The following is a 15239-nucleotide window of genomic DNA, read 5'->3' on the forward strand; positions in this document are numbered from 1 at the left end:
ATGCTGCCTGAATTAGAGCCATGAGACTGGGCTAACTTGGGTTGCTTTCTCTGGGGCAGCAGAGGCATGTGCAGCATTCCTGATAAATGTCCCTGATGGATGGAAGGGAGACCCCTATGATCTTCTCAGCTGTTTTCACTGTCCTTCTGGTCCAATGCTCAACTGCTCCTATACCAGATGGAGATGCAACTTGTCAGGACACTGTCAATGGTGCTCCTGTAAAATGCACAGTTAAGATAGCCGGTGGGGGGGGGGGGGGGGGGGTGCCTCACTTGCCTCGATCTCCTCAGGAAGTGGAGGCCCTGCTGTTGTTCTACATTCTACATTTTTATCCAGTCAGACAGACACATGCTAATCCTCAATCCCTTTCCTTGCAGGAATTGGCACTTTAAGTCTTCATCTAAATTTTGTTTTTTGAAATGTGATGAATTTGCATTTCAACTCGTACGCCTCAGATTCAACCGTAGCTGGATCATTGAGCAATTCTGCACCACATCTTTCGAATGGAAATGGGGTTGAGCATAATAAACCAGGATAAGTTCCAAGGCTTGATTGCATGAACTCTGATGAAGGGTCTCGGCCCAAATTGCCGACTGTTTATTCCTCTCCATAGATGCAGCTGGGCCTACTACATTCCTCCAGCATTGTACGGGTATTACTTTGCATGAAGTCTGACTGCGTTCCCTTCAAGTTAGAAGAATGGGGGGGGGGGGGGGAGAGAGTAATCTCACTGAAACCTATCAAATATTGAAAGGCCTCGATAGAGTGGGTGTGGAGAACATGTTCCCTATAGTGGGGGAGTCTAGGACTAGAAGACACAGCCTCAGAAAACAGGACAACCCTTCAGAAAAGAGATGAGGAATTTCTTCATCCATATGATGGTGAATCTGTGGAATTCATTGCCACAATTGGCTGTACAGGCGAAGTCACCGAGCGTATTTAAAGTGCGGGTTGATAGGTTCTTGATTAGTAAGGATGTGAAAGGGGAGAAGGCAGGAAAATGGGGTTGAGCCATGATGGAATGGTAGAACAGACTCAATGGGCCGAATAGCCTAATTCTGCGCCGGCAGCAAACAGGTTGAGTAAACAGATGCAAAGCAGGTTGAGTTCTACTACAATGCGGGATGTAGAAGGAAGCCCTTAAAGCAGTGGAACGCAGGCTTGAATGGGCTATAGAGAAGCAGAATGAAGACGACGTGGGGTGGGGAGAGGGGCGGAGCATGGAGACGTATGGGATCCTCACCTGGCAGCAGTCTACGTGCAGCTTCTTCTGCCAATCTGAGCAAAGGGCCCGTACATGGCCAGCCTGGCTCCACAGCGATGCCGCCCTCCCTGGAGAGCAGGTGAGCAGACAACAGGCCACCCACCACTAAGGAAAGGAACAAGCACACAGGGTTAAAGCTTGCAAACAAACAGATCAATCTTATTCAAACCTGAGTCACCGCGTCAGTGTAGCGGTTAGCACAACGCTTTACAGTACCAGGGCCCCGGGTTCAATTCCCACCGCTGTCTGTAAGGAGTTTGTACGTTCTCCCTGTGACCGTGTGGGTTTCCTCCAGGTGTTCTGGTTTTTCTCCACAGTCCAAAGACCTACCGGTTGGGAGGTTAATTGATCACAGCAAATTGTCCCGTGATCAGGCTTGGAATAAACTGGGCGATTGCTGGGTGAGTGGCTCGAAGGGCCGGGAGTATTTCACTGAATAAATAAATGATCAATCTAGCGATTCCAGTCTGGGCCTCAGTAGGCTGACAGTGCTCTTGTGCCGTAGTTTGAAGTTTCAGTTTTATTAGATACAACGCAGTAACTGGCTGTTCTGGCTCCGTGAGCCCATGCTGCACCATTACACCCACACACACCCAGGTTTCTGGCACTGTAATAGCATTATCCCAACCACTATGCTACCACGTCGCCACTAAAGTTTAGACTTAGATTTCAGACAGCAAAGACTTGGTGGGCAATTGACAAGAACTTCTCTTTTAAGTTGGTGAAGTCCAGTGGTGGATCAGAGGCAGACCTGGGTTACACAAGCCTTCCATTTGAGAGATCTGTCCACAAGCTGATTCCTCAAGTCAGAGATTTCCATTTTCTATTACTGGCCGTTTTGTGTCACTTGCCAGAATTCTTCCATTACCTTTAATTTAATCACTACCCTTAATTAAACTAGGGAATGCAGTACAGTACGAAAGTCTGAGGCCAATATACACTATATATCTAGGGTGGCTAAGAGTTTTGCGCAGTACTGTACATTGGTTAAAATAGGGAGACGGTTGGCAAATGGAAATAAGAGTACTTAGATTTGTATTAGCTCAGTAGTATTAAGTGTTATTTGGTACCTGGAAGGACATGATATACAATACTGTGCAAAAGTCTTAGGCACTCTAGTTATATATATGTGTGGCTAAGACTTTTGCAAAGTACTGTAAATTACATCTTTCTAGTCATTAATGAATACAAAGCATTTTATTATAATTACAATGCTTTTATAGGAGAAACTGTATAAAGGTAGATTTCTACAGGTCAGGTCACCAGTAACCCAGCAAGTCCCTGTATTTCTCTATATATATTCAGTGGCCACTTTATTAGGTATAGGAGGCATCCAATAAAGTGGCCACTGAGTACATATTCATGGCCTTCTGTTGCTGTTACCCATCCAATGCAAGTTCGTTGTACCGTGCATTCAGAGATGCTCTCCTGTACACCGCTGTTATAATGTATGGTTATTTGAGTTACTGTTGCCTTCCTGTCAGCTTGAGCCAGTCTGGCCATTCTCCTCTGACCTCTCCCATTAAAAAAGCATTTTTGTCCACAGAGCTGCCATTCATTGGATTTTTTTTTTTTTTCGCACCATTCTCTGTAAACTGTAGGGACTGGTGTGCATGAAAATCCCAGGAGATCAAGAGTTTCTGAGATACTCAAAACACCCTGTCTGGCACCAACAATCATTCTACGGTCAAAGTCACTTAGTTCACATTTCTTCCCCATTCTGATGTTTGTTCTGAACAACAACTGAACCTCGACCACATCTGCATGCTCATATGCATTGAGTTGCTGCCACATGATTGGCTGATTAGATATTTGCATTAATAAGCAGGTGTACAGGTGCAGCTAATGAAATGGCCACTGATTGTATATTCTTATTAGGCCACTAAGTCAGGAGTCACATCGCTTCACTCAGAAGAGGAAACCCGACATTGTCAATCAATGTCACACACACCTGGACTTGCTAGAGTCACAGCAGATCAGGCATCAAACTGAATGACTCACTTTTCTATCCTACAGGGATGGTGGCCTGTTTGGGCATATTCAAGGCGGAGGTTGATAGGTTCCTGATTAATTAGGGCATCAAAGGTTACAGGGAGAAGGCAGGAGGATGGAGTTGAGAGGGATAATAAATCAGCCATGATGGAATTGTGGAGCAGACTCGATGAGCTGAATGGCCGAATTCTGCTCCTCTGCCTCCGGGGCATTGAAATCAGGAAAATGGGAAAAAGGACAAGTCCAGAATTAAACAGACATGGACCAACCACTGCAATTTTATTTTCTATAATTCCTTACAACACATAAGCGACATCCCTCAAGAGGACTATGTCAGCTACACAGTACTTGGGAGGTAGTGAAGGACACCACACAATAGCAGCTGCATCTTTAATAAATAACACAAAGATCGAAGGTGGAAGATCCCAGCCAGTCAAGTAGCATTTGTGGAAACAGTTAGTGCATTGGACCCAAGTCCAACTGAGAAAGGCAATAAATGAAACCTCTGCTCTTCTGTGGTCTGCACAACCTCATCAGAACAAGCCCCTTTACTCTGTCTGCTGCAAAAAGCAGTATCTCCTGTCCACAACCCATTTCATTCCAACTTCCCATTTCCATTCTGACGTGTCTGTTCATGGCCTCATCTGCTGCCATGGAGAGGCCAAACTCAGGTTGGAGGAGCAATAGCTCATATTCCGTTTGGGTAGCCTCCAACCTGATGGCCTGAATATCGATTTCTCTACCTTTGGTAATCTCTCTCCCCTCCCTCCTTCTCTCTTTTTCCATTCCTCATTTTGGTTACCCTCTCACCCCATCACTTCTCCTCATCTGCCCAATACCTGTCCCTGGTGCCTCTCCTTCTTCCTTTCTCCCATGGTCCACTGTACTCTCCAATCAGATTCCTTCTTCTTCAGCCCTTTACCTCGTTCACCTATCACCTGCCAGCTTTTTACATCACCCTCACAAACACAGATTCTGTACATGCTGGAAATCCAGAGTAACTCATAAAAAGTGCTGGAGGAACTTTGATAATAAATTTACTTTGAACAACTTTGCAATGGCATACTTGCTCAACAAAGCTACCAATTCCTGTGCAACTACATCTAGCACGGTCCAATATTAATGAGTTCATTCCTGACCTACCTCGAATGTTAGTCTCAAACACAGATGCGTTGACATCGATGTCGAAGTTCACTCCATCCTGAAGAATGTGGACAACTCTCTGAAACTCAGTCACGTTGCCCAGCACCTGGATGCAGAGATCAGGAGAACAGATCAAGCCACACTGCAGGAAGTTCACATGCGTTAATTCTGTTCATCTGCGGAGTTATAGAGAAAGGTTGAATAGGTGAGGACTTCACTCCCTAGAGCAAAGGAGAATGAGTGCGGTACACAAAATTAGTAAGGGTATAGACAGGGTGAATTTGGACTGGGCGACGGTGCCTTGAAAAGCCCAATAACTTGCAGACACACAAGCAGGTAGATGACAAACAGGGTCCCTAACACCACACTTTTATAACAGCCAAAAAAACAGGAAGGAGAAACTGGTAAAGAAGTGACGGAAATAATTAGAAATTAGGGTGCCGTGGTAGTGTAGCGAATATCAAGACGCTATGACAGCTCGGAGTTCAATTCCAGTGTCCTCTGTAAGGAAGTTTGCACGTTCTTCCCATGTGCATGTGGGCTTCCTCCGAGTGCTCCGGTTTCCACCCACAGACCAAAGACGCAGCAGTTAGTAGGTTAACTGGTCATTGTGAATTGTCCTGTGACTAGACTAGGGTTAAGTAGGTTGGCGTCTTGAGTGGTGAGCTAACATAACTAATTAACAAACTGATGATAGATAGAAAGATGGTAGAACAACTATCTTGGACAAGCATCTGCATGGGATCAGAGAGTCTGGTTAAAGTAAACGTGAACGGCTACTTACCAGGAGAGTATCCAAGGCATCAATCAGAGTCAGAGAAAAGCTGTTAAATACAGAAAATACAGTTAATGTTTTACACAGCAAAGAATGTGTAAACTGACCAAATCAATTATTGACTAATATAAAGCACAGCAGCACCTCCACTTCCTGATGCTTCCCACCCCCATTCTGACCACATTCTACCGGAACACCGTTGAGAATGTCCTGACCAGGATGTATACTTTCCACCCTTGCGATTCCCATACCATCTGCAAGACCCTGCAACAGACTGAGAGGACTGCTGAGAGAATCATCAGGCTCTCTCTAACCCTCCCCCTATCCAGGGCGTATACCAGAAGCGCTGCATTTTCAGAGCATTCAGCACTGTCCAGGACCCCTCCCGTTCATCCCACAATCTCTTTGCCCTTCTACTGTCAAGCAGAAGGTACCACAGCACAAGACCAAAGACTGTCAGACTGGGTAACAGTTCCTTCCCCCAGGCTGTGAGACTCCTGAACACCCTGATACCACCCAGTGCACATTATTTACAACAGCGCCAGTAGCATTATCATCATCATTATGTGCCTTGTCGTATGACGTGGGCTGTTGCGGCCTATTCATGACCATGATTGTACTTGGTAATTTTTTCTACAGAAGTGGTTTGCCATTGCCTTCTTCTGGGCAGTGTCTTTACAAGACGGGTGGCTCCAGCCATTATCAATACTCTTCAGAGATCGTCTGCCTGATGTCAGTGGTTGCGTAACCAGGACTTGTGATATGCACCAGCTGCTCATATGTGACCAACCAGCCAACCCACCTACTCCCATGGCTTCACGTGACCCTGATCGGAGGGGGGGGGAGGGGGGACTAAGCAGGTGCTACACCTGCCCAAGAGTGACCTGCAGACTAGCGGAGGGAAGGAGTGCCTTACACCTCCCTTGGTAGAGACATATCTCCTCCCCACCACCCACAGTAGCATTATACTGTTGTATATTTAACAGTATGTCATTTATCCATTTTATGTCAACTTGTAAATTTGAAAAATATCTGTTAATATTCTTTTAAGTGCTGTATGTGATATCTGTGTTTTGCTTCCTGGTCCCAGAGGAACGTTGTTTTGTTTAGCCGTATGCACGTGTATGGTTGAACTTTATTTGAAATTAATTGACTATGAGAGCTTTCCTCTCCTTAAGGCACTGGACCACGGCGGACTTCAGTTCTGCCCTTTGGTTCCAGACCATTTTCCACTTCAAGGCTTACAAGCTTCATCTGTCGTCAGTCAGTCTGATACTAGTGAAACATGTGAAGAAAAAGCAGAAAATTCTGGCAACACCCAACGGGTCAGGCAGTATCAATGGATAGAGAAATTGTTAAAAATGGGTTAAAACCTTCATCAAAACTAAGGAAGAGAGAAAAGTAGTCAGGATAATTGTTTAAACTGCGAGGAAGGTTTACTTTGCAAACTCCAAGTCTACGCATTCTTTCTCATTCTGGCACCAAATTTACCAGAGATCACGGATTGAGGGTGAAAAGTGAAATCTTTAAGGGATACACGAGGGTGAAATTCTTCACTCAGAGGGGGGAAGTGTATGAAATGAACTGCCATTAGAAGAGGTGGGTGCGGATTGATTTCAACATTTAAGAGAAGTTTGGATAAATACACAGATTGGGTGGGGATGGAAGGCTGCAGTCTGGGTATGCATTGATGAGACTCGGCAGAATAATAGTTTGGCACCAACTAGATGGGCCAAAGGGCCTGTTTCTGAGTCGTAGTGCTCTATGACTTTATGTACACCATAAAAAGTTTAACAATGAGGAAGAAATTTTGTGGTTAGAAGCCAACCATGTTACTGAAAAATGAAGTTGTCTTATATTTCTTCACTTTCACTATATACTTCCACAATACTGAAAGACAGAAAATGTCTTCAGGCATCTCCAAAGCCCCATTCTTATACACACATTTCAAACATTAAAAATCTGTACGGCAGGAATACTGAAAAGCCTTATTGTTCATTCATTGATTGGGTGGTTACTTCCTTAAAACATAAATTAAATCTACTAATAAACTTACCTTCCCCAGGTATCCTGACCATCACAAGTTAAAGGTCGCAGTTCATCATAGGGAAATGCATTCTCTAAGTAGTTATTGTAGGCATGATAAAACATTTCTTTAACACGCTCCCTGTGGAAAAAAAAACATTTACAGAGAGTTTTGTTTGTACTGACTGCCAAACTTTCTAACCCAATTGAATCAAAGTGAAGAGCTGAACACAAGAGATTCTGCAGATGCTAGAAATCCAAAGCAATACACACAAAATGTTGGAGGATCGCAGCAGGTCTGGCAGTTTCAATGGAAATGAATAAACAGCCAATGTTTCGACTCCAGACTCTTCTTTAGGATGGAAAAGGAAGGGAGAAGACGCCAGCATAAGAAGATGGGGGGAGCGGAAGAAGGATAGCTGGAAGGTGATAGTTGAAACCAGGTGGATGGGAAAGGTAGAGGGTGGAAAAGAAGAGGAGGGGAAGGGGAGGGGGTATTTTTTTTTTAAAAATCAGAAGGAGAAATTGATATTCATTCCATCATGTTGGAGGCTACCCAGATGGAATACAAGGTGTTGCTCCTCCACCCTGAGGGTGGCCTCATCTTCGCACAAGAGGAGGCCCTGGATCAACATGTCCGAACAGGAATGGGGATTGGAATTCAAATATCTGGCCAACGGGAAACTCTGCTTTTGGCGGATAGAGCTTAGAGGGATTAGAGGTTACACCGCCAAGGCCTGGTTTACTAAATTAATTAAACAACGTAATGACAATTTATTCCAACTCATCCTAATGTATCAAAATGAACTCCAAAACAAAACTATAGCACATAATTAATGACCGTACGACAGGATCCAGTTTAAAATATGTATAATTGCATAGGTGAACAAGTCAGCCAGGTGACTGGCATGCACTGCCATGTTTCAACCCAATCCCAAAATATCTAGTTGGATACATAGAGGATAGAACAGTACAGGCCTTTTGGCCCACAATATTGTGCCAATCTCTTAACCTTCTCGGAGATCAGTTTAACCCTTCCTTCCCATGTAGCCCTCTATTTTTCTTTCACACCTGTGCCGAAGAATCTCTTAAGTGTCCCTGGTGAATCTGGCTCTGCCGTCAACCCTGGCAGTATATTTCATGCAGCCACCACCCTCTGTTTAAAAAAAAATGTTACCTGGTTTGGAAACCTTTACTTATGGTTGAGTCCAGATAACTGAATGTGGATGGTACAGTAGCAAAGCACTTTACGGGGTCGGCCATCATAATTCCTGCCATGGCCCACAAGGAGTGTGTATGTTCTTCCCATGACTTCACGGGTTTCCTCCAGGTGCTACAGTTTCCTCCCCAAGACCTATGGTTCGGGCTAGTGAGTTGTGGGCATGCTCCGTTGGTACTGAAAGCAAAGGGACACTTGCGGGCTGCCCCCAGCACATATTCATACTGTGTTGGTCACTGACACTAACGGCACATTTCACCGCTTGTTTCAATGAACATGTGACAAATAAAACCAACCCTTCTCTTCCCTTGAGCAAAGGAGACCAAGGCATGAGGGACATAAGACTATCAAAAGCAAAGGTGGTCAAAACCTCTTCCCTGTGATGGGGATATCAAGAGGGCATCAGTTTAAGGACAGTAAAATCCCATCTGGTTCACTCGTGTCGCTTAGGAATGTACCAATACCTTCTGACCTATATGTGACCCAGATCCACCGAGCTCCACCAGCCTACCCTCCATCAAGGGCAAATGTACAAAAAAGTGCTGGAAAAAGGCCAATAACATCATGAAGGAGCCCACCCACCCAACCATCAGGCTCTTGAACCAAAGGGGATAATTTCTCTCAATTTCACTTGCCCCCCCCCATCATTGAAAAGTTCCCACAATCTATGGACTCACTTAGAAGGACTTCTCATCTCATGCTCTCATTATTTATAAAGTTCTGTATTTGCACAGTTTGTCTTTTGCAACTATTGAATGCCCGTGTTGGTGTGGTCTTTCATTGATTCTCCTATGGATTTACTGAATCTGCCCACAAGAAGTTGAATATGATTTTATAAGATGATGTATACGTACTTTGATAATAAATTTACTTTGAGCCCACCCTGCTCTGGACTGTTTGCCCCACTCCCATTAGGATGGGGGGCTATGCTGCATCCATTCCACATCATAACTCAATAACAGATTTCGAAGCAGTAAGTAAGGCTGATAACATCTCCACCCACTAACTCACCCCACCACCACAGTCAGAGGCATGTACAGACACTCCTGTGCCTAGCATCACTCTTTTGACATACAATCAGTGTATATAAGCTATCTTACGTATTTATATTTACTGTGTTTTTTTTATTATTGAGTTCGTTATTTATTGTGTTTTTCGGGCTGCATCGGGTCCAGAGTAACAAACATTGCATTTTCCTTTATACCTGTAATGACAGTAAACAATCCTGAAACTACCAAGACTGTCTGGCCTATATATGACTCCAGACGTACCAATATTATCAGCTCTTAATCCCTCAAGACGCCAGAGAATTGCTGGGATTTATAAAACCACGGTGGAGTGAGAAACCAAACTTGTGAAGGTAAAAATAATCTCTTTCCCTGCCCAAAAAGCATCTGCTCTGTGCAGGGAACACCACGTACACCAATCGCAACTAATGAATTTTTCACGTCGATTTTTAAACCAGCAGGTATACTGAAAGTTACAACGCTGCAGTGCCTTGTTCTTCGGAGCAGCCCAATACGTATAAAACTCAACTGCATTGTTCAGTTATGAATTAAGCTATCCCAATGAGTTTTGATTTCCTGATTTTCCAACCTGCATGGTTTCTCCTTAAACCCCTCGGTTGCAGCACTGACCTGTACCGAGCCATCGCCTCCGCCCGAATTTCTTTGCCCTTTGCATTGTTGTCACCTGCGCGGGTGACTAGGAAAAAGCAAGCGGTATAAAGGATACCGTGCATCTACTCGTTAACGCTGACGGCCCCGTTCTCCCGGGGTCCGAATGACTGACGAGCGCTTCCCGGCTCCTTTCCCGTGTCAGTAAACCCGGAAGCTTCCGCCTATCTGCGCCTGCGTCTTATGGCTGCAACGCCCTATCAATGCGCCGCAATCTCTGAATGGCTGAGCTTGTCTAAAGGCGTAGAAGTGCGCAGATGTGAGCCAGGTGATTGGGCCACACCTCTGTCAATCAGACTAAGGCTCTCTATGCGGTTCGACTGCCTTTGTAACTAGCCTCCGCTCTCTCAGTTCATCTCCTTATGAATATGTTCTCTGTCGGCATAGGCTGGTTGGGACGAAGGGCCGGAATCCCTCTGAATGGAAATTATACTCCTGTTAAAAAGTAGAGTTTCCTCAGATAAGAAAGCAGCATCCGCCATCAAAGACCCCCCAGAATCCGGACCCTGATCTCTTCTCACGGCTACAATCAGAAAGGAGGCACAGGATCCTTAGGTGCCACACCACCAAGATCAGGAATAGTTATTACTGTACCCTACAACCATCAGGCTCCTGAACCGGTGTGGATATCTTCACTCACCCCAACACTGAACTGATTCCGCAACCTATAGACTCACTCGCAAGGACTCTACAATTCACGGCCTCAGTGTTACTTATTTACAATTGGGTCTGTATCAGTGGCGTGTGGCTTTTCATTGATTCTATTCTATTTCTTTGTCCTACTGTGAATGCCTGGAAGAAAATGAATCTCAGGGTTGTATATGGTGACTCCTAGGTTTAATCAATTTACTTTGAACTTTGAACCCTCTGGTCCAGGGTATCTGTGTCTCTCGGATTCAGGAAATCCCTTCTTAAATATCTCTCCTCCATTAAAGATAGTCATTAAAATCTACTGCTTCAGTCAAGCTTTTAGCATGTCATATGGTCACAATACCACCTTTGCCTAATTTAAAGGCAATACATCTAGAAGCACTAATTAATTGTTGACTAGGCGGTTATTGGTCCCTTAAGTTTGTTAGAGCCAGGGGTGGTAATGGGGATAAGTTCCACTACCCATATAATGCTCCCAATTAGCCTCTGAGAGCCAAGTCCAGCTCCTGGCCTTCATGTGTGGCTTCGTGCGGCAGAACCATTTCTACTGACAGGAGACAGGGCAAAGGTGGGTTACTGGCACATTAAAACCAATTGTTTCAGGCAGATGGGGTTGTCAGCCGTGTTTGACATCTAGGAGAAGGAAATCTCTGTTCTCAAAGCTCCGCGGCCTTGCAGCTGTACCACTCGTGGGGAAGGCTTTGGGAGTAAACCCTGACGAGAAAATTCAAAGCTGGTGTCCTTAGGGCAGTCCTACATTGAGTTCAATTTGGTGGGATCTTTGATGTGGGGAAAAATGCTGTAGTTTCTGTTTTCCCATTATTTTAAATAGCTCTCATTTACTGAATAAATCAGTTCAAAGGAATGATCCAGGAAGGGAGGTGTCTGAGGCAGCTAAGTGCCATCAGCATCTGTGTGACATACACGTTTGAGGAGGGTCAGTATGTGGAGAGATAGAAGAGGCCAAGGATACTCATTATGGAAATCTAGAGGTGGTTGCAGAGTGGGAGAGAGAGCTTTGCAGGCAATTCTCAGACCATGATATGGTAAATAACAATTCAACCAAGCAATAGAATGGAGAGATTCTGCAGATGCTGGAAGTGGTGGACCTGAGGAGGGCTAAGGCACCGGTGACCCCTGTTTCCATCCAGGGGTCAGTGTGGACATGGTGGAGGATTACAAATACCTGGGGATACGAATTGGCAATAAACTGGACTGGTCAAAGAACACTGAGGCTGTCTACAAGAAGGGTCAGAGCCATCTGTATTTCCTGTGGAGACTGAGGTCCCTTAACATCTGCTGGACAATGTTGAGGATGTTCTACGAGTCTGTGGTGGCCAGTGCTATCATGTTTGCTGTTGTGTGCTGGGGCAGCAGGCTAAGGGTAGCAGACACCAACAGAATCAACAAACTCATTTGTAAGGCCAGAGATGTTGTGGGGATGGCACTGGACTCTCTGACGGTGGTGTCTGAAAAGAGGATGCTGTCCAAGTTGCATGCCATCTTGGACAATGTCTCCCATCCACTACATAATGTACTGGGTGGGCACAGGAGTACATTCAGCCAGAGACTCATTCCACCGAGATGCAACACTGAGCGTCATAGGAAGTCATTCCTGCCTGTGGCCATCAAACTTTACAACTCCTCCCTTGGAGGGTCAGACACCCTGAGCCAATAGTAGTAGTAGTAGTAGTAGTCATACTTTATTGATCCCGGGGGAAATAGGCTGGTCCTGGACTTATTTTCCATCTGGCTTAATTTACATATTACTATTTAATTATTTATGGTCTTATATTGCTATATTTATATTCTTGGTTGGTGCAACTGTAACGAAACTCAGTTTCCCTTGGGATCAATAAAGTATGTCTATCTATCTATCTATCTAAATCCGGAGGAACGTATGCAAAGTGCTGGAGGAATTCAGCAGGCCAGGAGCATCTAAGGAGCGGGATAAACAGTCGATGTTTCAGGCCGAGACCCTTCAGCGGGACCAAACCAAGCAATATGAAACACAGCACTTGTTCTTTTCCGCTCCTGCTCCCATTGCTATTCCCACCCCTCATATCCCCTCTTCTCCACTGGGCAAAAGACTGTACGTAGGATTGGTGTCCGAGTTAGGGATAAAACCCTGAAATGATTAACTGAGATGGAAGAAAGTTCATTAACTGGAACCATTCATCAACCTACAGATTATGGAATTAGAGAGTTCACAGACATCTATATGTTGTAATCCACGGCTCTCATTAATTTCCAATAGCCTTGTGTTGACAGCATTCTAAATCCCGCACTCCTGTTTATACTCACTGGTTACTTAGAGTCGCATATGATGAATAAAGATCCAATAATCCCATAATCTCCGCTTCCCGCCAGCTTCTCCTGGAGGATGGGTTGTTATAAAGAGCAAGCAGCATTGTGTAGAAGTCTCAGGTACATTTAACACTAGTGTGCCAGAGACTTTTGCACGGTACCATATTTGTCAGCGTGGAGCAGAGAACAAGTTTGTAAATCTGGCGGGAGCAAAGGATGTTGGGAGTGGTCAGCAACAGACAAAAGGCTGGAGGAACTCAGCAGGCCAGGCCTGCTGAAGGGCCTCAGCACCAAACGCTAACTGTACTCTTCCACAGATGCTGCCCGGCCTGCTGAGTTTTTCTGTGTTTGCTTGGATTTCCAGCATCTGCAGATTTTATCCTGTTCGTATTTGGGAATGATGAAGATGGAGCAACGCTGGAGAGCTGTGGGATGGATGACAGAGATGGAGTGACAGGGGCAGGGGGTGGCAGGGATGCAGACACACCCAGCCCTGAGACACCAGGGGAGGTCATTTGATTTCAAACAATTGGATTATTGATCACTACAGAAGGTTTCTCAAATGCTACCCACACCCTCCCCTTTCCCTCCCCCCTTTCCCAACCATGGTTCCCCTCTCCCTGCGCTGTTCCCACTCTCAGTCCACAATAGAGACCCATATCAGAATCAGGCTTATCATCACTCAGCTATGTCATGATTTTTTTTGCGGTAGCCGTACAGTGCAATACATAAATACAGAGGGTTGTAAATTTAGTCCGCTCCATCTAGGGTACTAGCCTACAAAGTACCCAGGACATCTTCAGGGAGGGGTGTCTCAGGAAGGCAGTGTCCATTATTAAGGACCTCCAGCACCCAGGGCATGCCCTTTTCTCACTGTTACCATCAGGCTGGAGGCATAAAAACGTGAAGGCACACACTCAGGAACAGCTTCTTCCTCTCTGCCATCCGATTCCTAAATGGACATTGAATCCATGAGTGCTACCTCACTTTTTAATTATACAGGTATATTATTCCTGTTTTTGCACAATTTTTAATCCATTCAATACACATATACTGCAATTTATTTATTTATTTTCTCCTATGTTATATATTGCATTGACTGCTGCTGTTAAGTTAACAAATTTCACAGAACACGCCGGTGATAAACCTGATTCTGATTCTAAAATTACTACAGTACTGTGCAAAGGCCTTAGGCATCCTAGCTATATATACTTTCACACAGTAGTATATGTCAAAGTTAGCTTTATATACAAAGTAAAATAATTGAATGCATTTTGTTATTCACCTCCTTTTTCTAACCTTCCTGCACCACACCTACAATTAGCTGACAGGGAAGGAGAATTCTCTACAGGGATGCTGAGATGTCTTTAAAGTACTCTAAGTGTGACATAACTGAGTTCAATATAGGTCTAGCATAACATCTTTATCTTTCAATATCCTCACATTAGGATAAAGCTTCATACTTAGTTTGAATATGAGAAATAATAGAGGTAGGAATAGGCTACGTGACCATTTGAGTTATATGGCTTATTTCTATTGTGACATAGTGGTGTAGTGGTTAGCACAATCGCTTTACGATGCCAGCAATCACCAATCAGGATTCAACTCCCGCTGCTGCCTGGAAGGAACGTATATGTTCTCCCTGTGACCATGTGGGTTTCCTCTGGGTGCTCTGGTTTCCTCCCACATTACAACAGGAAGTATGGTCAGGGTTAGCGAGTTGTGGGCATCAGTAGTGTGGCGACACTCGCAGACTGCCCACAGCAAAATCCTTGCTGGTATGATTTGATTCAGATGATGCATTTCACTGCGTGTTTTGATGTACATGTGACAATCAGTCAGCTCGCTCATGGGCACTAGCCTCTGCAGTATCCTGCACATCATCAAGGAGCGATGTCTCAAAAACGTGGCGTCCATCGTTATGGACCCCCATCATTCAGGACATGCCTTGTTCTCATTGCTACCATCAGGAAGGAGGTACAGAACCTTGAAGGCACACACTCAATGATTCAGGAACAGCTTCTTCCCCTCTGCCGTCCGATTTCTAAATGGACATTGAACCCGTGAACACTACATCACTACTTTTTTGCACCATCTGAGTTACTCTCTGAAACGTTGACTAATAAAATTAATTGATGACATGAAATTTCTTGTTTTGCGGTAGAGTACAGTGCAATGCATAAAATT

At 44.7% G+C, this 15239-nt stretch overlaps 1 protein-coding gene across 1 annotated transcript in view; it reads right to left on the reverse strand.

The window, feature by feature from the left end:
- edem2 (ER degradation enhancer, mannosidase alpha-like 2) overlaps positions 1–10232 on the reverse strand; it is a 55426-nt gene extending 45194 nt beyond the window's left edge. The window contains exons 1-5 of the mRNA XM_072243408.1: positions 10056–10232; positions 7231–7341; positions 5184–5223; positions 4400–4505; positions 1244–1369 (exon numbers count right to left, since the gene is read on the reverse strand). Of these exons, the coding sequence (XP_072099509.1) occupies positions 1244–1369; positions 4400–4505; positions 5184–5223; positions 7231–7341; positions 10056–10159 (487 nt within the window). The 5' untranslated portion in view covers positions 10160–10232. The remainder of the gene's footprint in view (positions 1–1243; positions 1370–4399; positions 4506–5183; positions 5224–7230; positions 7342–10055) is intronic.
- Positions 10233–15239: the final 5007 nt, after the last annotated feature.

Source organism: Mobula birostris, chromosome 2, assembly GCF_030028105.1.
Source record: "Mobula birostris isolate sMobBir1 chromosome 2, sMobBir1.hap1, whole genome shotgun sequence".
Taxonomy (NCBI): Eukaryota; Metazoa; Chordata; class Chondrichthyes; order Myliobatiformes; family Myliobatidae; genus Mobula; species Mobula birostris.